At 39.4% G+C, this 23593-nt stretch overlaps 1 protein-coding gene across 3 annotated transcripts in view; it reads right to left on the bottom strand.

The window, feature by feature from the left end:
- KCND3 (potassium voltage-gated channel subfamily D member 3) overlaps positions 1 to 23593 on the bottom strand; it is a 426026-nt gene that overhangs the window by 68980 nt on the left and 333453 nt on the right. For all 3 annotated transcript variants that reach the window (XM_042466200.1, XM_042466203.1, XM_042466202.1), the window contains exon 3: positions 15474 to 15636. In XM_042466200.1, the coding sequence (XP_042322134.1) occupies positions 15474 to 15636 (163 nt within the window). The remainder of the gene's footprint in view (positions 1 to 15473; positions 15637 to 23593) is intronic.

The following is a 23593-nucleotide window of genomic DNA, read 5'->3' as shown; positions in this document are numbered from 1 at the left end:
GGGGGAAGTCACAGATTGTCCTTCAGTTCAAATAGCCTGGATAACCTTGGTAACAGACCCCTGGGCTGAAAATGCTACTGCTCCATGCCAGGTGGACAAATCAACATTTTTAAAAATACCATAGAGCATTACATCCTTCTGGTTGCCCTTCTGGGCTGGCAATAGAAGAAACACTTTTATAGTGCCTTCAGGCTTTCTTGGTGGTGCTGGGGGCTCCTGTTCAACATCCTGACCATTGGTCTGTGGTATCCCTCAGGGTTCAGTTCTGTCACCCATGCTGTTTAACATCTACATGAAAATGCTGGGAGAGGTTGTCCAGAAATTTGGATTCAGTGTAACCAGTATGCTAGTGATGACCAACTCTATCACTCCTTTCCATATGACAACAAGAAAGCTATTTCAGTTCAAAACAGAGTCTGTTTTCAGTAATAGACTGGATGAGGCTATACAAACTGAAGCTTCATAGAGACAGGACAGAAGTATTCTTGTTCATTTGGAAGGCATAGGAATTCTGCCCACACTGGATGGGGTTACACTCCCCCTGAAATCTCAGGTCCCTAGCTTGGGCATAGTCTTGGACTCAATCCTGAGCCTGGAAGCCCAGGTTTCAATGATGTCCAGAAGTGTGTTTGCACAATTAGAACTAGCGTGCAAACCGTTGTTTGAGAAGTCAGATTTGGCCATGATAGCACATGCCTTGATTACATTCCATTTGGATTACTATAATGCATTCTGTGTCAAGTTTCCTATGGAAACTGTTCCAAATTTCAGAAATTTCAGCAGGTCCAAAATGCTGGCGCTAGACTGTTGACTAGAGCTGGTTATACAGTGCATATAACTCCCTTGTTGAAACAGTTTAACTGGCTACCAGTCTGTTTCCAGGCAAAAATTAAAGTTTTGGTTATGACCTGTAAAGCCCTATACAGCTTAGGTAGAGGATGTCTGAAAGACTGTATCTCCCTACATGAGCCTACCCAAGTTTTAAGATCTTCAGGGGAGGCCTTTCTCTCATTCCCACCACCTTCACAGGTACAGCTGGCCAGGAGAGAAGTTTCTCAATAGTTGCTTAGCACTTTATGCCAAGTGAAGCTGGGTTAGCCCTCTCCCTGCTTGTCTGCAATGGGTAGGTTTTAATGTGCTTGTAATTGTTTTAAACCAGTGTTTTAAGTGGTTTGTATTTAATGCTTTTGAAGTTTTTGAATTTCAAAATGTTTTTAGCTGTATTGTTTTTAATGTAGGATGCAATCTGTTTTGGATACCTCATGGGAAAAATACATGGATATAAATACAATAATTTTTTAAAAAATCCAATAAAATAAAAGATCTATTGCATGGGTGGGCAAAGTGTTCTCTAAAGCTTGCCCACCCATGTGTTACAGATTTGAACATCAGAAAATGTCTTTTATTTAGTAAGGATGTTTTATGATGGATTATGATCAGTCATCACAATCATTCTTAGTATATCAAAATTTGTCCTCTTCATTCTTGTTCATGCTCTTCTGGAACTGCTTCACAGAGTTGTTGTTGCTGTGTGGCTTCTAGCCATTTGTGATTTATGGTGACCCTATAGTAAGCTGGGAATTGAACCCTGGTCTCCAGAGTTGTAGTCCAATACTCAAATCACTACACCATGCTGGCTCTCAACAGCCAATAGAAACAGTATAATACAAACCTTGTTTAATCTAGAAAATCACACACTAATTAAGCTGAGAGATATATTCCTCAGACTTGAAAAGCCTTATTGGTCATAAACACAGACTCTTTTCAATTTCCTATTCTGAGAACTTTGTTGTGTATGTGTGTGTGTTTTTAGAAAAACTGAGAATATTGGTTCCTAAATAGGAGCATAAAATCAGACAACAAAGCACTATGCCTTTAGATGGGAGAATAACATGGTCCATTTGCCATATGGGACTGCTGCTCATTTTTGCACCTGATTATTTTCTTAAACTATGGAGAATCACAATCTATTTACTCTTTAGGATCTTGTCTAGGCTCTTTAGGATCTTGCCCCTCCCATTCCTAATCTTCTTCTGATTTTTTGACAGCAGTCTTTGGCACAGTGTTACAAAACCACACAAATAGCCCAATCAATAAAATATGAAACTGATTAGAACTGTAATAAAGTCATGTGTCAGCTTATTTTATTTACCTATAAATAAAGATGTTGAGTTATAGGTATTGAGAGTTTTCAACAAATTCCATCAGGGGATTTCACAGCCCCCTACTCTAACTGATGAAATTAGAAGTTGCAATGTAGTATTCATGAATGTGTTAAATTACTACTGGATGGTCATTTATTCATAATTCACCATGAATCAGTTGTGATTTGATTCACTTCTTAAAAATATTCAGTTCTGAATTTTAGCATGCACTCAGTAATTCAGTTTCAATTCTCACAATTAGATAGGAACCCACTGATTTAAGACAGAAGCTCAAGAAAGTTGTATATTCTTTACCAAACCACTGAACCCATGCCCCTTGATTTCAATGGAACTTAAAGCATGAGTCAGTCTTTCTTTTCTTTCTTTCTTTTTAAACTGCCAGCCCAATCACTTTACTTAGGATGTGGCTGCTCTTGATTCAGTTTAGATTGTGTGTTACTCAAGATGTTTCCTTTCAACTGACCAGTAAAAGTTGTGTTAAAGTACCTGGATACAAATTAATGGAACAAATTTAATGCTGTAAGGCTACTACGTTGAGGAAATGAAATGAATCAAAATAGTACCTTTCATCACATGCACTGGTAAAAGTCTGATTAACTAGGAGAAACCAATCTTTCTAGGCTGGTGCAGCAATATTTATAGACTTTTTTTTTTTTGCATGTCCATATTCTACTAAATGTTTTCCTTGTTACCAATTTACTGTTGGTACTGTAATTTTTTATTCTGCTCCTGAAAAGTAGAGTTTGGGGAGTGCAGGGGCTCTGGCAACTACATGCTTTGCATGCAAAAAAGCCCAGTCTGAAGAGAATCACTGCCAGTTAGTGTGGACAGTACTCTGGATAGTATTGAGCTAGATGGACCAGCCATCTAACTTTGTTTCGAGCAACTTCCTGTACTTTCTGCCACAATTCCTAATTATCGTATATCACCTTCCCTGATGTGGAGAGCTCCAGTGGTTGTGGAGTACAACATACATTTTCTTTCACCATTAGCTATACCAGCTAGGAGTGATGGGCACTGCAGTCTAAAATATCTGGAAAGCATCAAACTGGGGGAAGGCTGTACCTATGTTCCTGAAATTCAAAGAAAGGACTGGAAGATATGGTACAACTATCTTAGGTATGCTTCCTCTAGATCAGTCCCTTCACCTTCACAAAAAAATCTGGTGGGAGCATGAGAGAGGACCTTCTCAATGGCTGGGCCCAGGCTTTTTGAGGGGATAGGATGGCTTCCTCCTTGCTGTCCAAAGGCTCTTTTATTCCTAGAAGCTTTTGAGAACTGACAGTTTTTAAAGAAAAGGCTTTTAAGAATGTGCTGTAATGTTTTAATTGTATTTTTTAAAAATTGTAATATTTTTAAACTTCTTTTTAACCCTTTTAATGCTATGTTTTATACCATTTAAGCATTGGTAATACTTTAATTCCATTTTACTGTTGCTTTTTGCTATGCTTGAACTATATTCTACTTGTTGTTCTTGTTTTTCTTTAGAGACAGCATGGAGTAGTGGTTTGAGCACTGGACTACAATTCTGGAGATCTGGGCTGAAATCCTCATTCAGCCATAGAATCTACTGGAGGACCTTGGGCAAGTCATAATCTTTCAGCCACAATGGAAGGCCAAGGCAAAGCCCTTTGGGATAAACCTTGCCAAGAAAACTCCATGATAGGTTCAATTTAGGGTCACCATAAGTCAGAGATGACTTGAAGGCATGCAACAATAACGACTTGATTTTATTTGTAAGCTACTTTGCGTCTTGATGTTGGGGAAAAAGTAAGTTATAAATAAAGTTAATACTAAGTGTCCTAGCTTCATCAAGGTGCCATTCCCCCAAGAACTGTGCTGAGTGTGTGAGGGAAGAGCAATGAGGAGATGAGGGAAAAGCAAAGCCAGTGCCTTGGATAAAGTCCTAGCTGGAAAAGGGAGATGCAGCAGTGCCAGGAATTGTGAAAGCTAGGATGATGTATGCAATATCACACTACACTGTTATAGCACTAATATATATATATATATATATATATATATATATATATAATTTATTTATACCCTGCCTTTCCATAAATATGATCAAGGCAGCTTACAAAAGATTAAAACATCACAGTACAAAGTTAAAAACATCACTACAAGGGAACAGGAATCAATACGATTACATATATCAGGGGCAGGAGACGCGAAGATCAAATTTCAATAGTCCGAGGTCATAAACAAAGGGGCAGAGAAAAAAAATAATTATCTAAGGTGGGAATGCTAGCTGAAATAAATGCGTTTTTAAATTCTTTTTAAAAGAAACTAACGACAGTTATAGTTGCCTCCTGGGGAATCTTGGGATTTGCAGTTTAGGGAGGGACATTGGGGAGGGTCATTCAGCCAGAGAGCACTTAGGTCTCACTAAACTATAGATCTCAGAATACAACAGGAGGCTTAATTCCCACTCAATTACAGCATATAAGAAGCCAACAGATGTAAATCATACCTGGGCCTCATGTGCAACAGGGTTGAACTTTTAAAAGGAGAGTACAAATACATCACAAGCCAATAAAGAAATAGCATAGTGTGAACTTAACATTGCCTGGCTATTTGTTTCATTGCAGGTATTGGAATTCATGCCCATTTAAGTGTTATTGTACCTTTAGTGATATTCCATTGGGGTCTGAAACCTCATAAATATCTCATCCTATTTCACCATATGCTAGAATGAGTATATTTCCAACAGTAAATAAAACAGAAAAGAAGTAGCTATGTGATCCATGAAGAGAAATAACATTCAGGGTTGAGTAATACCTTTAGTGGATTACTAAAATGTCACAAATATGGCCAGCTTTTGAGTTCTGTAAGAGCTCTTAATCAAGCATAATGGTACAAAAATTAGGGAACAGAGAATAAGGGGAAAATTGATTTATTGTTTCTTTCCCCTACCCCCTACTTTTTGTACCACATTTGTAATGTATTAATGATCCAATATAGATATTATTCAACACTGAATTTTCTTTCTGTAATGGGCATGCATTCTTTTGTTCAACTTTCTTTGGGGATATAAAAATTGCTTACCAATTTAAACTTAATACAGCTTTACTAATTCAGCAATTTACCCAGCGCTGGGAAAATTAGAAATGCAAATGTGATGGGAAAATATATCTCTGCTTGTTTTTGTGTGTGTGTCAACAACACTAACCTGATAAGAGCAGCAATCAATCATGTCAGGGCTCAAGTAAGCAACAGATAAGCTCTTTACAAAACATAGCAATAATCAGAAAGAAGAAAGAGGGGGGAGAAAACCCAGAGCTTTCACTGAACATTTTGGGCAGGGGAAGAAGGTTAGTGAAAGATGGGGAGCACAGGTGTATGTATAGGGGAGACTTTCTTTTATTTGGGCACAGAACTGAGATTTGAGGAATATCTGGACACCTGGCAGGTGTTTCTTGCTTTTAAAATGGCCATACAATCCTTTTCTCCTATGGACTGAGCATTTTTTCATGATAAAAAGTCTTGCATCATACTGTCAATATGCATTTCTGGTTTATTGGTTGTTGTTGTGTGTTGTATTTTTTAAATCTTTATTGTTATGCTTTTAAAACAATGTGAAAAATTATGGCTATTTTCATGTGATGTTTGTTTAATTGTGTTTTATCATTTTTGTTATCAAGAGTTTTTGTCTTAGCCTTTGTAAACTGACTTGGGTTCCTTGTGCAGAGAAAGACAGCATATAAATTAAATACATATATATAAATAAATGCGTAAAGCTAGTATATATTAACTAATGAAGAGGGAGTGATTAAAACATTTCAATGTGCTGCCCTATACTAAACAAATACAGACAAATCCTGGTAGCATTTAATGTCAGCCATATTGGCAGTGAAAATTAACATCTATCGTACTGCAAAGTCATCATGTGTGTGCAGTGTGTGACAAGGCCAGGACATGTAGATAAATGTCCTTGAGGCCAGACACCAAGATGTAGATTCTGTACTTACACCTGTGTGTCTGTGACTCAGCACACTGAGGTGACAGCTTATGTGATGTGCTGGAGTGGTTACATCAGCCAAGGATATATAAGGCTATGTCTAAAGGTAAACAATGTGGGTTACAGTTGTGGGTTATAGTAGTTGGTGTGTATCAGTGTGGAGTTGGTGAATTGGTGTGAGAGCTATTGAGAGTCAGAGAGGAACTTTGTTTGTTTGTACAGTTCCTGCTTCTGTATATAGCTTCTACTTAGCACTTGTAAATACATCTCTTCACTTTTGAGCTGACCTGTCTAGCTTTTTCATTCTTCATTCCACCCTGGTATCTAAGTGCCTGGGTGTAGATATTAATATCTCATTCAAGCCTCATTACCAGCGTGACATTTAAATAATGTAAATGCTGATTACATTTTTTAAAAAACGAATCAAAACTAGAATATAGAGTGTCCAAAAAGAGAGAACAGGTTGTGGACATTTGCTGTCCCTGTACCCACCCCCCAAATCCCTGATTGCTTTGTGTAGTGCAGAGATTGCCAAAGTGGGTGGTACTGCCCCCCCTGAGGGTGGTAGAAAGACATGGAGGGGCAGTGACGGAAAAGGGGGTGGAAGGAGGGGCCTTCAGTCAAAGTATTGGCCTGCAAGAAAGACAAGAGGAACCAGCAGCCTTTAGGACCATGGTGGGGATGAGGGTTGCATAAAACATCTCTTTTCAGGGTCACTTAAAACACCACAAAGCCTTGTTGATAACGGCATGTAGTGGTGTCTCCCACTCTTCTGGCCATGTCAGCTTTCCCATGGCACCATTTTGAGACAGACAGAATGACTGGAGCAAGAAGTCCCCTGTTCACACTGGCATAGGTGAAAGGCCTCTTGGTTGCTGCTCAGCAGCTGCTCAGTTGCTGCTCCCAGAGTGACCGGGAACGGCAACCGAGATTGTTTGTTTTGAATTTGCAGTAGAACAGTAGACATATTATCAAGAGATAGGAATTGGAGGTGCTAGAATTGTCACTCAAGAAGAAAGGGGGGCAGTAGCTTGAAAAAATTTGGGGACCACTGGTGTATTGTAGTAATAGCCTGTTTATACACTGATGTCTTTAAAACACTGGTGGCACAAGGTACACTTTGGGTAGAACTCCAAGACACCACTTAACAGAACGAGCAAGAACATTTCCCTGATGCAGCCCAGCCAGTTTAATATGTTTTCAATTTAGTGAAGAACTGAACATTATCATATAAAGAACAGGCTCTTGGTATGACTGTTTAGCCTAGAATCTAAGGTCCAAAACACACTGCACAAATAACCTAGTCTGAGAATGCTTTAACTGCTCTGGCTCAATGCTAGGGAATTCTGGGAACTGTAGTTTTGTGAGACATTTAGCCTTCTCTGTCAGAGGTAGCTCTGGTGCCACAACAAACTATAATTCCCAGGATTCCCTAGCACTGAGGCAGGGCAGTTAAAGCAGTCTCAAACTAGATTATTTCTGCAGTGTGTTTTGGACCTAAAATGACTTAACTGGACCTAAAATGACTTAACCATGGACTTAATAGTGACCCACTTAATTAGTGACCCACTGATCTTTGGAAATTACATGACCATCCCTTAGGGAATTACAACAAAGCTACAATGAAAATCACAATAATTTGCAGTTAGATGTATCCAAGAACATCATATTCTCTTGAAAGCATTTGTTACTTTTCAGATTGTGCGTGATCACAAGTTTTATTTTGAGCAGATAAAGTGCTATTTTTGTTTTATTTTAAATGAGAGGGCTGAATGTGTGAATGTTGCTGTTAATGATCACAGAATAGGCTGTACCTATGAATGCTTAAAAGGAATTTGAGTGATCTAGAAAATCAGAGTTCTGGGCTGTTAAAAGGATAAAATTTTGTTGTATTTCACCCTATCTTATTTTAAAGCTTAATACTGACATGCAGATAGAACATGGATGAGGATGAACGTAGATCTGGTTTGTTTTAAACATTAGATTTCCAATAATGCATGTGGTTGCTACTGCATAATAATGTTGCCAAAATGAGGCAGGTTAGTTCATTACCTGTTCAGCTGCATTTTTTCTCAACAGTAAGTGCTAGTTCAAACTGAATTGTTCAATCAAGAAGGTTTTTATGTGTAATTGTAAAATTGGATTGGAGTTCTGGGAATAAATGCTGGAATGAAAGTACTAAAAGCTGAATTCTATCTGTGGTAGGTAACATCCAGAAAGCATCAAATAGATGCTGGTAGGATAAAAGTGCACTTCCAAAGGTAGTCCAGCAGTATAGTAATTTCAACTAGAGAAACATCCTCTCTAGTTGAAGTATCATAAAGTTATATTTGTGTACTGCATGTTGCTAGATTTACAATGCAGCAAGGAATTCACATTTAAGTAGTAAGAGCCTAATGACAGTACAGTGGTACCCCGGGATACGAATGCGCCGCCTTACGAAATTTCCGGGTTACGAAAAAATCCATTTAAAAAAACTGTTCCGGGTTACGAAGGTTTTTTCGGGTTACGAAAATTTTTTTGGTGCTTTTCGGCGCTATTTCACACGAAATCGTGGCTTTTCCCCATTAGTGCCTATGGGTTTTTCGGCTTGCGAAGTATTTCGGGTTATGAAAGCGGCGGCGGAACGAATTAATTTCGTAACCCGGGGTACCACTGTATTCTAATTTTTGTAGTACCAGAACACTTTAACATCAGTCCTCACTTGAATGTATGAATAGTCTATGATGGCTGTCCACATGGGCAAAAAAAGCCTGTGTTTCCCTGAACCTCACATTGTGCTGTTTGGATGATGCAACCCAAAACCCTGGGGCTAGGATCAGGTCAGATCCTGGCAGACCAGATGCAGATCCAGTCCAGTCCCAGGGCAAAAGGGCCTTAATGCAGGTCAAACTGACCCACCATTTGCAGCAAAGTTTCTTGAAAACTCCACAGCAAACACTGGCTGATCACATATCCCCGCAATTTTCTTACTTCTGTCTGTCATTGCTGCTTGGGAGTAGGACCCTGTGGCCATATCTGATATGGAAAGGTTCCGTCTGCAATTTTATATCTACAACAACCATTCACACATTCACACCATGACATAATGCAGCAGCAATCAAATGATACACATGCATTTATGTACCACTACAGAGAGAAAGCAGGACGGTAGAAACATGGTACAAAGAAGGATGCATGCCTCTGTATAGCATTTTTATAAAAATAAGGTTAAAGTATTAGATTGCAAACAAAACATCCTTGAAGATAAGTTCACAAAGCAGAAGAAAACCCATCAATGTTGGACTTTAGGGATCTTGCCACACAGTGATTTTGTATTTTTGCATGAAGACAAATGCATATCTTACCTTTGCATATGAGCTTGTTTCACTAGAATTTAAACAAAAACATTTCCTTGTGGGTAATACCTAATCATCTTTCACTCCAACTAAAAGAATAAGTGAGCAAGAATGCCAACATATTATCTTGGGGCCACATATTTTGTGGCACTTGCCCATCCAGATTCCTGTGTTTTTCCCATTTTTCTAAACCCCCTATACATAGATCAAGAAAGAGGGTAAATTGCCTCCACTGGAAATCTTCAGAACCAACAATTTGTCTTTTTAGATATGGTGTAGTCCTCCATCTGTACTATTTTTCACACACACACACACACACACACACACGCCAGTTTTGATTTGATTTTACATCCATATTCCCAGGTGTACATCCAAACTCTTTCTCAAAATATCCTGGGTTTTCCTCATTCTCTCTTCCTTTGTGGATTTGTAATTGGTTGACTGGCCGAAGCCAAAGGGTGCTCAACAACTGCTCCTTTTCATCCTGGAGAGAAGTGACCAGTGGGGCCCCACAGGGTTCTGTCCTTGGCCCGGTGCTCTTCAATATCTTTATCAATGATTTGGATGACAGAATTGGGGGCATACTTATGAAATTTGCAGATGACACCAAATGAGGAGGAGTAGCAAATACCCTAGAGGAGAGGATCAAAATTCAAAATGACCTGAATAGACTAGAAAGCTGGGCCAAAGCTAACAAAATGAATTTCAACAGGGAGAAATGTAAGGTACTGAACTTAGGGCCTGTACAGACAGGCCAAAATAAATCTGCTTCGGGTCACTTTGGAAGTATGCTGTTTAAATGCCACATGCATCTTAAGAGGCCAGAAGCTGTGCCAAAGCCACACTTCAGTCTTAAGGACTGGACCACAGCTTTGGGACAGCTTCTGGCATCTTAGGACGCATGCATCATTTAAATGGCATACCTCCAAAGTGACCTGAAGCAGCTTTATTTTGGCCTGTCTGTATGGGCCCTTAGGGAGGAAAAATGAAATGCACAGATATAGGATGGGAGACACATTGCTGAATGAAAGTACATGTGAAAGATATCTAGGAGTCCAAGTAGACCATAAGTTGAACATGAGTCAACAGTGTGATGCAGCAGCTAAAAAGGCCAATGCAATTCTAGGCTGCATCAATAAAAGTATAGTGTCTAGATCAAGAGAAGTAATAGTGCCACTGTATTCTGCTCTGGTCAGGCCCCACCTGGAATATTGTGTCCAGTTCTGGGCACCACAATTCAAAAAGGACATTGAGAAACTGGAGCATGTCCAGAGGAGGGAGACTAAAATGGTGAAAGGTCTGGAAACCTTGCCCTATGAGGAACGACTCAGGGAGCTGGGGATGTTTAGCCTGGAGAAGAGAATGTTAAGAGGTGATGTGATAGCCTTGTTTAAATATTTGAAGGGATGTCATATTGAGGAGGGAGCAAGCTTGTTTTCTGCTGCTCCAGAGAACAGGACCTGGAACAATGGATGCAAGCTCCAGGAAAAGAGATTCCACTTCAATATTAGGAGGAACTTCCTGACAGTAAGGGCTCTTCGACAGTGGAACACACTCCATCAGAGTGTAGTGGAGTTTCCCTCCTTAGAGGTCTTTAAACAGAGGCTGGATGGCCATCTGTCAGGGATGTTTTGATTTGGATTTCCTGCATGGCAGGGGGTTGGGCTGGATGGCCCTTGTGGTCTCTTCCGACTCTATGATTCTATTCTCCCCTCACAGCAATCACGTGTCACATCTAAACTCATGCAACAGTTCAGAATTTTTTTTACCTATTTTCACTGTCTCTATTATTATTTAGGAGTTACAAAGTGCTAAAGTGCTTTAGAAATATCACACAAGCTATATATTAGGATCATGTTGTTTTGGTGCAAACATTCCTCTTTCCCTTGCTTGATCTCCATTGAATCTGTTTCCTGGAAACAACAGATAGTGGTTACTATCTTAGCTAGTTATGAAATACCTGTACAGTAATTCAAAGAGATAACCAAGTAGAGATCCATTTAATTTCAGAAGCTGACCTGGAGAGTAGGAAGGAAAAGTCCTTGGTAATGCTGGGAGTTCCCAGGAAATACTATGGGATGAAAAAAAATAATGTGGATCTCCAAAATAAAATTGGTTTGTAAAGAAACAAACAGTGGCATTTTCCTCATCTTGCGGGGTTCAGAGTCTACAACAGCTGATGCTACAAACTTCACTCTCAAAGGTGCAACAAGATATCTTTGAATACTGATACAGGCTAACACAGCAAGTCTTGGCACTTGTACAGTCTTTTTAAACACCAATAATTTTAGGAATTTACAATGCAAGAAGCTTCAAGCATTGCTAAACCTGAGAGTAGAGGCATAGACATCAAATTGATCTTTTGTACCAGACACATCCATAATTTCCCTCACTGAATATTTCAGCAATATGCCAGGCTAGTGCTTCCAAGCCCTGATGGTCTCCAGCTCATATGCTTTGATCCTACTTGCTTTATCTGGTGTGTAAATTATATGAGATCCCACCCACCCCTCTTTAATGAGGCAATTCACTAATTTACTTTCATCAGTGAGGCTTTCACCTCTTAAATTGCAAATCATCTTGTAAGTGGGGAGGCAACTTGAGCTGGTCCTATTCTTAATTAACCCTGTGCTTTAGTTGACCTCACAAGGCAGACAGGCTATATAAACATGCACTTGCCAGGTGAATGAAATTGCCCAAGGCTTAATTTAAGCTAAATCAGTCTTTAGTTCAAGCATCACTGGTACTAGAAATATCAATTAAATAGCAGAAAGCTTTACTTAAAATCCCTTCATGTTTGACCCTAGACCACAGCTAAATATGCATATTTACCCCATGGAGGAGTTCTGTATCAACTACAGGCAAGCTAAAGGGAAAATTTGGCAAGAGTGTGCAATAGCATAAATAGGAAGCCATTGCTGTTTACTGGTTTGAATGTTGGACTAAGAAACTAGGAGAGCAGAGTTTGTATCACTTCTCAACAATAGAAACCCACTGGGTGCCTTTATCAAGTCACAATTCATTACACAAGCATAATGGCAACTTTCTCTGAATAAATTTTGCCAAGAAGACAGAGTTGTTACAGATTAAGATACATCACAACAAGAAATAAATACTTGCCAGCTAATAGCACACCATTGGTTCTGGCTACCACCCAATGACATGGCTCAGTCAACATATGGAAAGGAGACTACCTAAAAGGTCCATGTCACTTAAGCTTCTCTGGGCTTTCTAAATGAAAATCAGAGCAAGAATGCAATAAATAAAATAAAACAGGAGTTTCAGATAGCAGAAATCCGAGGTTTATTTTTAAAATCGTATTGATGGTGAGTAAGATGCAAGGAAGTAGCCTCATGTTTTATGTATTTTCCCCCTACACTTACAGCTCAGTCATTTCCATTTGCTATTTCCTCTTTGTGTTTATAAACCACATATTTAATAATAGATTGTTCCTCATTCTTTGTTGCAAGAGAGAAAAACTCAAGCTCATTATAGCTCATGTCGCTCTGGCTGTCATTTGGACTTACAAGCAGTCACTGTGATGTGCAATAGCTTTGCTCCAGCTTTGCTACAGAAGACAAGGAGTTTCTGAGGTGCTATTAGACCTAATTAGAAGAAAGTCAATTACCAGAGATTTTCTCCAGGGGATTAAAAATGCCAGACAGTCACATCAGCTGCCTTTTGTTTTATTTTCAAATTTGCTGAGAAAATTATTTAATGTTCACTCTTGTCATGAGGGGGTGGGTGGGGGGGCACAGAGAGAAAACTTGAACTTTTGATGTACCAGCCTGTACAGTGTTTTTTTTTTAAGTATTGATTATAGTTTCTTCAATTGACACCTGTTAGGCCCATATAGGATCATTACTAAATGTCCTATGCTAGTGAAGGGTCTAAAATGGTAAACGGTCTTGAAACCACGCCCTGTGAAGAACGCCTCAAGGAGCTGGGGATGTTTAGTCTGGAGAAGAGAAGGTTAAGAGATGATATGATAGCTCTGTTTAAATATTTGAAGGGATGTCATATTGAGGAGGGTGCAAGCTTGTTTTTTGCTGCTCCAGAGAACAGGACCCTGAGTAATGGATGCAAACTGCAGGAAAAGAGATTCCACTTCAATATTAGGAGGAACTTCCTGAAAGTAAGGGCTGTTCGACAGTGGAACACACTCCCTTGGAGTGTGGTGGAGTCTCCTTCCTTGGAGGTCTTTAAGCAGAGGCTAGATGGCCATCTGTTGGGGATGCTTTGATTTGGATTTCCTGCATGGCAGGGGGTTGGACTGGATGGCCCTTGTGGTCTCTTCCAACTCTATGATTCTATGGAACAAAATGTCAGCCTGATCCTGTGGATATATGTTGCCATTTCGTTATTATTGAGCCAGTGTCAAGCACAATCAGCAGTAAACCACTTGCACAAGGAAGAAGGGAGGGGTTAAGGACACACAGGAGGAGTTCTCTATTTTCAAACTGCTCCATACAAATAAATTCTCCTTACACCCTTTGTGGCATGTCAAAGGGTAACATTTCAATTTGCTCACTAGCCAGTCACAGAAAGTGGTCAAGAACGTATGCATGCATTTGTGTAAACACACATGCACACACACATGCACACAGACTGGCATCCTATTAGTGATGTACACATGTATAACTTGAGCTAACCATGTGGACAAATTGTACAACATAGCACAATGCACATATTCTGGTGAAAGCAGCAGAAGCAGAATTGTGCGTATAGCAATGTTTCTGTATAGTAAAGAAGTGAGTAAGTAATATCTGAACTGCAGTATAATGTACAGAAAAGCAATACAAATTATCTTTCTGATGGATTGTTCAGCACTTCACATAAAATCATATAGTTGGTAAATATCTCAAAGGTAATTTCTTCCAAATTTTATTGATGTGGGAAATTCACTACTGCATTACTTCTGAGAGGTAGCCATCTAGCCTTTGCTTAAAAACTTTGAAGACAGGGGAGTTAATCACATTCCAAGAAAGTCTGTGTTGCTGTCAAATAGCTCATACCATCAAGAAGTTCTTTTTAATGCTTAGTAAAAATTCCCATGAGGCCATTGGTTTGGAATCCACCTTCTGCACTTCGTATTACAGTGATTAATTGAATAATTAATACACATGAGTGAATCAGCAAGTAAAAATAAATGTTCTGTTTGGGCAGGAGGACCATACCTTCTCCAGGACAATTTTTAAAGTAATTGTTACTGGCTCTCCATTGCTCCATTCAGAAAGTTTGTGAATTGAAACTTCTCCCATTACACGGAATCCTGATTGCACAGAAAATTTCTTTTTGAAAGGTGGAAGACAACACAGTGCTGGAAATACATTTACACATCCTAGCATTTTAAAAAAATATTCCTCTCCACAACCAGAAAATATCTGAATTAAAATACACCTGATCCAGGACTGCTAAAGAGGTAAATTGGGAGATTACTTTTATTTTTGGCTTGTAGTAATTTGGAGAAGGCACTGAAATAACGGTTGGAGTCATGCAGTATACTGATTAAATTGTATGTGGATTTGTCTCCAGTGGATGTCCAAAAGCCTAGAATGCTTGTCCATTTGGACACACAACTGTGACTTTAAAAATGCTGTAAACTTCTCCATGCTGCTTAAGCCTCAGAAGTATGAATATAGCAGCATGATTACTGAAATGTGTAATATACCCGGTACTTTTCAAAATCCACAATGTTGTAATACCTTTAGTAGGTCAACCAAAATGACACAATCTGTGTATGCTTTCAAGACCTCCAGGTCCCTTCACCAGGCAAAATGGAATGAAAACAGGTAGGGGAAAGAAAGAATATGATTTGATTTTAAAGTCATGTTGTCTATGTGTTGTGTTAAGATGCAACTCTGGGCTCATTGGGTCTTACCCTGAAGGGCCCCCAGGCTTCCTGGGAACATGAAAAACTACAAAAGATAATACTGATTTTTCATTTTGAAAATTCAAACCACACACACATACACATTCAAAACTGTAGTTTTCAGCAGACATGCATCTTACCTTCTGTGCTCGTCGTTTGTCAGCTCTTTGATTCTGATGGTAAATCCGACTGAAGTTGGAAACAATAACTGGAACAGGAAGTGCAATGACAAGCACACCACTCAGTGAACAAATGGAGCCAAATATCTTACCAGCAATCGTCTTTGGTACCATATCTCCATAACTGGCATAAAAGAGAGAGAAAAGAAGATGGGAATATTAGGATTAAGCTGACTACATGCAAACTTCTATAAGCTTCCTCAACTGAATGTGGGAACCAGAAGTCTCATAGGAGATTATCAGATGCCTGAAAGTGATAGGAGCAAAGTGGGACGCTCCTGTCACAATCGATGTCATGTGATGTTGCCATTACTCCATCCTTTTCCCATGTGGGGGAGGAATTCTCCCCTCACTTTTCAGTAATCCCTCAATAATTCAGTAATTTCTTTTGGACAAGGAGAGGATAATGGCGATGTTGTGTGACGTCATCTGATATTCTTGCCCCAATTGCATGATTGTGATAGGAGCGTAAGTTTCCTTGTACTCTGTGGAAAAGTTGATTGGCCATGGTAAGGATAAAGAAGAGAGTTGGAATTTCTGCGACATCTGCTCTGAACTCTGTCTGTTGCTTTTTGGGTCCCACCTTAACTGGTTTATTATAGTAACTGCTTACATTGGCAACAGTCTGTTTCATCAGCTGCTCCATTTAGCAGTTTTGCAGAATAAACCCCTGTGGCCCAGTGCATAAAAGCAGCTCTATAAAAATGACAGATGATGTTCCAGCCCAAGTCTGCTTAATTTATGTTCATTACAATCTCAAGTTGATGGAAGTGTTGTTTAAGGGCCTTACTGCATTGCCTCATCTCTCGCTACAATTGTGTTGTCTTTAAAAATGCAGTTCAAATAGGATTGCATTGTTTAATACTGTACATTCATAACCATTGTGGGATTGTAGCATCTCACAATGCCCTATTGCAGACCCTCATTAAATTAAACTCTTCAGTGCACATGTGGGGCAGTGGTCCCTTAAACCCCTTGGATAAGTGGGAGCTTTCTGTAAGTTTTGTGCTTAAATCATAGCATGACGTATGTGGGAAAGAAAATCAATAAAGGATTTTTTAAAGTAAAAAGAATCACTTTTAAGAAGATCTCCAATGCAACAACAACAGAACAGCAATGATGTCATGTAGTAGGCCAAACAGGGAATGTTATTAAAGAAATGTAGTTCTGTTTTATTTGTCTCATGCGATAAGCTCCTAAATTATACAGGTTGAGTCTCTTATCTGCAGTCACTAGATACTCCACAAAATGACTGGCTCACACAAATGTTTCTATTAAGACATCATAATTCAACCTCAGGTAACAGTTCCACTACATGCCGGTAGTCACTGCAGCAGCTGTCGTGATACTGGAGCCGAAATATCACTTTCTCATCTTCACCCACACATTAAGCAATTGGTACTACTACAAAACAAGACCCAGAAACAGAAAAATACGGAAACTATAATAAATTGTGAAATTTGACAAAACAAATCTCTCATTCCTTCCCACCTTCCTTCCCTCTCCCTCTCACACACACAAAGGCAGTTTACAGACGGCCCAAAAGGGCGGTCTGCCGCTGCCTCCGTTTCTGCCGCCTGGAAGCCTCAACCTCCAAACGGGGAGGCTTCCTGGCGGTGGAAAAAGAATCTGCAAAAAGTGGCTTCTTTTTGCGTTGTGGTTGTGATGCATGTGTGTGCAAATGGCACACTTGTGACATCGCAAGCACAGAGGAACGTGCAGATGCTAAGCGTCCAGCATGTCAAAATGGCGGTGCCCATGTGTAACCCTAGTACTAGGTACGTACTAGGGTTAGGGCATCCGGAAAGGACGCCCTTTCCTAACCCTAGTACGTACCTAGTACGTACTTTTTGTGCGTCTGGAATGCAGAAAATACTCCCTCAGCTTTTTTCTTCAGATCCAATATCCCAGATCAAACACATCAATCAGTCCATTAAAGGTAGCATAAAATGCACACCCAAAATTGTTGCAAAAGAATTTGTATTTTGAGACATCAATCAGCAAGTATAAGGGATTGCCTTTGGTCTCATATTGAAAAAGGATAGGATATAAATTAAAGGAAGAACTTTTTTTTGCTCAGTTTGTCTCAAAGGTGCTACAAGATCCCTTTGGATACTATAATGTCTCTAGTGACAGAAAATAGTTTTAGTTTACCATCCCCAGTTGCCAGTCTGGTTTTTATTAAAGGGTCAATAAAAGCAACAATTCTGAAGACTGCAGACCAGCTTCTTTTTGAGCCTTAAAAGCACCATGTGGTTGTTAACTCCTCTTCTTCACCCTGGTTCATAATAAAACCATCTTTGACCGAGAGTCATGTAATTGTTCTAATGTGTTTATTTTAATGGTTGTATTAATATTTAATAAATTTAATAATTTGTTGTATACCTCCCTATGATCTTTTACAGATGAGGCAATACTTAGCTATCTCTAAATTGGCCTATCAGGTAACACAGAACTTGTTTTTTCTGCAGCAGACTCAGAGATGGTTACCATTCTCAATATTGTTACAAATCTAGTTGAATTCTTCATTTTAATAAGAAATGCAACTTAGCCAGCAGTAGTCTAATCTCCCATTTTCATGCCTTTTCATGTCAAAAGAGCAGCTTTCTGTTTTTCTTTCACCCTCCCTGGTAGTCAAATTGATGTTACTTGAACAGCTCCTTAACTGGTATTAGAGAACAAGTTGATTCAGATTGCTGGCATTGGGTTAACAATGGGTGGCTCTTTGAAAGTCTTGCACAAAGAGTTTCCACACAGCAAGCCTTGGTATGACTGAGGGCCAATTTACATTGCCCCCAAGCAGTCAGCCAAGTGATTATTCTGTTAAATCCATGCTTATCCTTTTTGTCAGTGAGAAATATATTTGTAGTACAGTACAGCTTTCATCAACTTGCTTCATCATGAGCATAAACCATGTTCAACATGTCACTGCTAAGCCCTCTTTCCAGATCTTTGACACAAGGTGTCATCATTTTATTCAGAATCAAGAGAGCAACAGCCAGTGCACACACAAAAAAAAGCATTGATATGACCTAGTAGGCAAAATTTAAGCAGTTTTAAAAAAGAATAGTTAACAGGGAAAAGAGAAAGTTCCTCCCTGATTTCTTCCTAGTCATCCATCACTCCAGTGAGCAGCCATTTACGTCTTGAACTCATAAAGACAGTTCTTCAAGAGAGGTCTTCTTTTGGGGTACAAGACAGGTGATGTTTCAATCCACTTCCACCAGTAAATAGGGCAGTGACAAGGAATTGTGATGGGGTCCCTGCTTCTGGTTGTCACTACTTAATTCACTGATGGAAGAGGCTGGAAACATTCTCCTCCTTCTGCATCAAGTAGCAGCTGAACAGACTTCCTTTATTCAGTGCAATTGCTGGCTATTAAGATGGGCAGGGAGGCATGTATGTTCATGGCATAAGTTCCATAATCGTGACTACATAATCTTACTGAATATGGAGCAGTTATGGATCCATAACTAAGGGCCAGAGCAGACATGTGGGAATGAGAGGCCTGGGTCTTGTCTGGCTGCAAGCGGATCAGGACCATGCCAATTGCATGGGCCGTTCCCAAGATGAGCCGTGGTTCTAGGACCCACCCATGCTGCCAGGAGCAAGATTATCCTGGCTCCTATTTGCTTTGGTCCAAGGGACCAGAGTGCGGCTGCTGCATGGCTTTGGGCTGCTTTGGAGGTATTTGTCATTTGAACGCCATCCCTCCAAAGCGGTCAGAAGCAACTTCATTTGGCCTGTCTGTTCTGGGCCTGTTATGAATTTGTAACTGCAATAGATCATGGCAGCCACTTTTTAAAAAACCCTATGACTATTTGGAGACCTCTGGTGGGCAGAAAAAGGATTAATAAATACTCCTAAATTATATACCAACAGTCATTGCTCTGGCCTCTGAGGAAGCGAACAGCAGCCAGGCACAGCACCATTTTACCTTTATTCCAGTGGCTTTATTCCAGTGGCCTCCCTCCATATTCCATCTGCCCCTGCTGTGGTCTTGGAGGGAGAGAAAAACAGCCAGTATTTGCTGGAATTAATATCCTCCCTCACTATCTTCCGCTTTTCCTTGTATTTCATATCTTTTTAGACTGGAAGCCTGAGGACAGGGAATTGTCAAATCCACAATTTACAAGCCATTCTGGCAGACCTTTTGGCTGGAGGGTGAGGAATAAATGTTCTAAATATATAGATAAATAAATGAATTAATAATAAGAAGAAAACAAACAAAGGAAGCAGTAGATGAGCAGGTGGAAGAGACAATAATATTTTTCCAAATGCATAACAGAAATATGATTTTGTCCCAAAAGAAATGGATGATCTCCATCCAACAAATGGTTAATTTGTAGTAAATGATTAGTTTAAAAATAAAGGTTAGGTTAGCAATTATACATTTATTGCCTCTTCCCCAAGATCCTTGAGCTATTTGAGTCAGACAGTAGAAAAGAAGACAAGGTGAATGACTGGAGGCTATTATTTCACCAACTGTCACGTTTGCATCATGTCTAATAGCTACTTGCAAAAAGGAGCCATCAAAGTGCTTTTCAGTGTGCCCCTGTTGAACTATGAACCCTTTTATAGCCTAAAGCTCATAAACACATATTATTGAATCCAAGTTGATTACTTTTACAGTGGCAACAGATGGTACGAGTTATGTTTTAGAATCCTGAAATGTTATGCTGCAGTGTTGCAGGCTTATGACTGATGGGGCAGTCAGCTTGTATTAAGAGGTCCAATCATCTGTGTTGCATTATGGGGAAATGTGTCATGCTCAACAGTAAATCAGAATTCAGAATCCCAATTACCTTCACTGTAATATGGCACTCAATAAGCTAGGGCAGTCAATCATACTTGTTAAACCTGAGCAGTTGCTGCCTTGTATGTTTCATTAGAGAATAACAGGGAGAGTTCTCTTTATAGCACCACCAAGGTGATACCAACCAAGGCATGGAGTATCTATTCCAAGTATCACTGAGGAAACTATGATAGTGCTGTTAAAGATTGCTATGGCAAATACACAAAATAGAAGAAACTGACAAAGTAGAAGGAAGTGTGTAAAACAAGCAGCAAGGTGGCAATATTTTCTGTTGGAATTTTTATTCTAGCAAATTAAGCCCAAGGATACAAACCAGCAGCAAGTCCTTTTGCACAAACCATATCAAACTGAAGAAGAGCTTCACAACAGCATAGTAAAGCTGCAATTGATTTTCTATTGGCATGAAAATGGGAGAAGGTTGTGCTATCATGTTGTCTGTTGCTGGCAATACATGGTTCCAAGTAGAAAATGTATATATTACTCTAAAGAAAGGGAGGGGGGAGTCTGTGTTTTGGATATGAAAGGCTTTGAATGTTTCTCAGTTGGTATATTACTTCTCAGTGTGTAAATTAACATAAGACCTTTAAGAAACAATGGAGCCATACTGCCAAGGTATCTCCAAGCTTCCAGATTTAAAGAAGAAAGTTTGATGTGAAGCTTGTTGTCTGTGTAAATGTGGAAGAAGCCAGTTGCTTTCAATGAAGACCAAACTGGAGCAGAAGGCAACAAAACCTTTGAACAAAATTCTTCCAAAATCATTTACACTAGAACAAAACTTGTGACTTGCTTTTCTAAGGCCCTTATCACATGAGCAAAATTTGAAGTTATCCCAGGGTCAATGTGAAGGCAGTGCAGGGGCAATCATGGTGTTTCAATCAGGAGCCATCTTAAACACAATTGGGGGTCATTCCAGAGTTATTCCAGGGTTAGGTAAATCCTCTTTCCCCCCAAATTTACCTAACTCTGGAATGACCCTGGAATGACCCCCGATTGTGTTTACAATGGCTCCTGATTGCGTTTGGTGTCATGTGATAAACAAACTTGAAACCCCATGATTGTCGCTGCATTGCCTTTACATTGCTTTCACAATGACCCTGGGATAACTTCAAATTTTGCTCGTGTGATAAGGGCCTAAGCCATTACAGTCTGTAGAATTTGCTGTCTCCTGTTTGCTTTCCATTCTTTCTGCTAAAATCCAAGACTCAAAATGCTAATATCTGAACTGGGATACCAAATTCCTTTGTTCCCATAGTAAGTTTCTGTACATAGCTCCAACAACTGATAATTATAATCATTACTAGAATTTTTAAAATTAATTTATCAGCTTTCAATAAAAGCACTTATTTAATTTTAAATAATTTGTTTGAAATTATTTATTTATTTTATTCACATTCCATTTTTACATTTTTAGAGTGCTATAAATGCTTTAGCTGCTCTGGGTGAAAATTAATTGTGCTATATGGAGGCATTTGTCTAAGATTAAATTAAAATTATAACCAGAAATGTTTTGGATTTAGTAGTTTTTCAGATTTTGAAATATCTGCATATACATAATGATTTTTCTGGTATCCAGGTTGAAACATGAAATTCATTTATGTTTCATATACACCTAGCCTGAACGTAATTTTATACAAAATATTTTAATTTTTGTGGATGAAACAAAGTTTGTGTATGTTGAACTATCAGAAAGCAAAGCTGTCACTATCTCAGCCACCCATGTGGACAATTTTGGACTTTGGAATATTTTAGATTTTGGAATTTTGAATAGGAGAGACTCACCCTTTACCTGTTTGGCACTTCATTTGGTCTCAATACCAAGCTTTCTTTCTTTCTTTTTTTTAAAAAAGTAAGTCTCTAGCTCTTGTAGAAGTCAAAATATGGGGCAGAAAGTGGAGTTACTTGTCTGTGAAATTGTTCTGCAAGAAACACGTCTGTCTGGGAATTTCAGGTATGAAGGAATGAAAATAAGCTGAGAGAGCAGTTGCGTGCAAGAAGCAAGTAAGGGATGCATTGCAAGGGTGCATGACACAGCAAGGTAGGAAGTAGGAGAGATGCTGGAGAGTGAGCAGTGAGAGTAGCAGTGGGGAAGGAGGAAGGGCGGGTGCAAGGTACAGGAGAGATTGGAGTAGGAGGGAAGGGAGAATGAAGTGACAGATGAAGGGAAAAGAGGGAAAGTGAGCTGGGCTAGAGTTGTAGGGTACAAGGAGCAAGAGAGACTGGTGTGAGGAGGAAGGACAAGGTGCAAGAAGGAGATGTATCAGAGTGAGTGAAGAAGAAGAGGGAGTAAGAGATGCAGCAGCAAAATGCAAAGAACAAGAGAGGAGAGCGTAGCAGAGGCATGAAGTGAGTCCAGGGAATGGGGGGTGAGGCAAGTGAGGAACATAGCAAGAGAGATAAGGTATCATCATCATCATCATCATCATCATCATCATCATCATCATCAGTCCCCAAGGAGGAGAGGACAGTGCAATTTATTACTCCCATGTTCTGTTTCTTGAGGCAGCCCCCTCAGATAATACTCTGTAGGAAGAAGGAACTGACAAAGGAAGAGGAGAGTGTGAACAAGAGCTCATTAAGGTAGATATCATGTGAATCTTCAGATTCTGGGGAAATAAATCCAAAGAATTGTAAAGTAAAGGTAAAGTCTTTTTTGATGGACTAATTCCACATTTTTTTGACTTGGGAGTATATTATGGGCACATACTCTTTATTCACACATATATCATACGAAGTTAAATGTGCATGCACATTTTGATGAAATGTCAAATAGATGAAAACCAGTTAAACAGATTGTTTTTCACTTGTAATAAAACTTTGAATAATATTAGGCCATGCTTTTCCGCATTCAGTTACTGCTATTTGCCCCCACTTTCCTTTGGTCTTTGCCCTGTGAATCATATGGCACTAACACCCAGGAGCATCTTGTGGTATTTTCATGGATCTGTCACTTTTTTCCATCAGTGAAAAGGGCAAAGGAGAAAGACAAGGTGACAGAGCTGAACTAACCATCGCTGTATAAGGATGTATAAGCTTACTTCTCCATCAGTCCAATATTTCTCAAAAGCTCTCTCATGCTTCATGGCACTATGTCTATAGCCTTTCATTTTGGAAACAGCTTGAAACTTTCACACTTCTCACAAGCTGGCCATCCACAGTTGGCAATTTTTTTCTCACAATCACCATCAATCCTACATGATTGCTACCCAAATAAATGTAACCTATCCTATGTAGCCTAACCCATTTTATCATTAACTCTATATTTACT

The sequence above is a fragment of the Sceloporus undulatus genome, chromosome 4, assembly GCF_019175285.1.
Source record: "Sceloporus undulatus isolate JIND9_A2432 ecotype Alabama chromosome 4, SceUnd_v1.1, whole genome shotgun sequence".
Lineage (NCBI taxonomy): Eukaryota > Metazoa > Chordata > Lepidosauria > Squamata > Phrynosomatidae > Sceloporus > Sceloporus undulatus.
The sequence above is the reverse complement of the archived record's forward strand: the minus strand, read 5'-3'. Positions and strand labels throughout refer to the sequence as shown.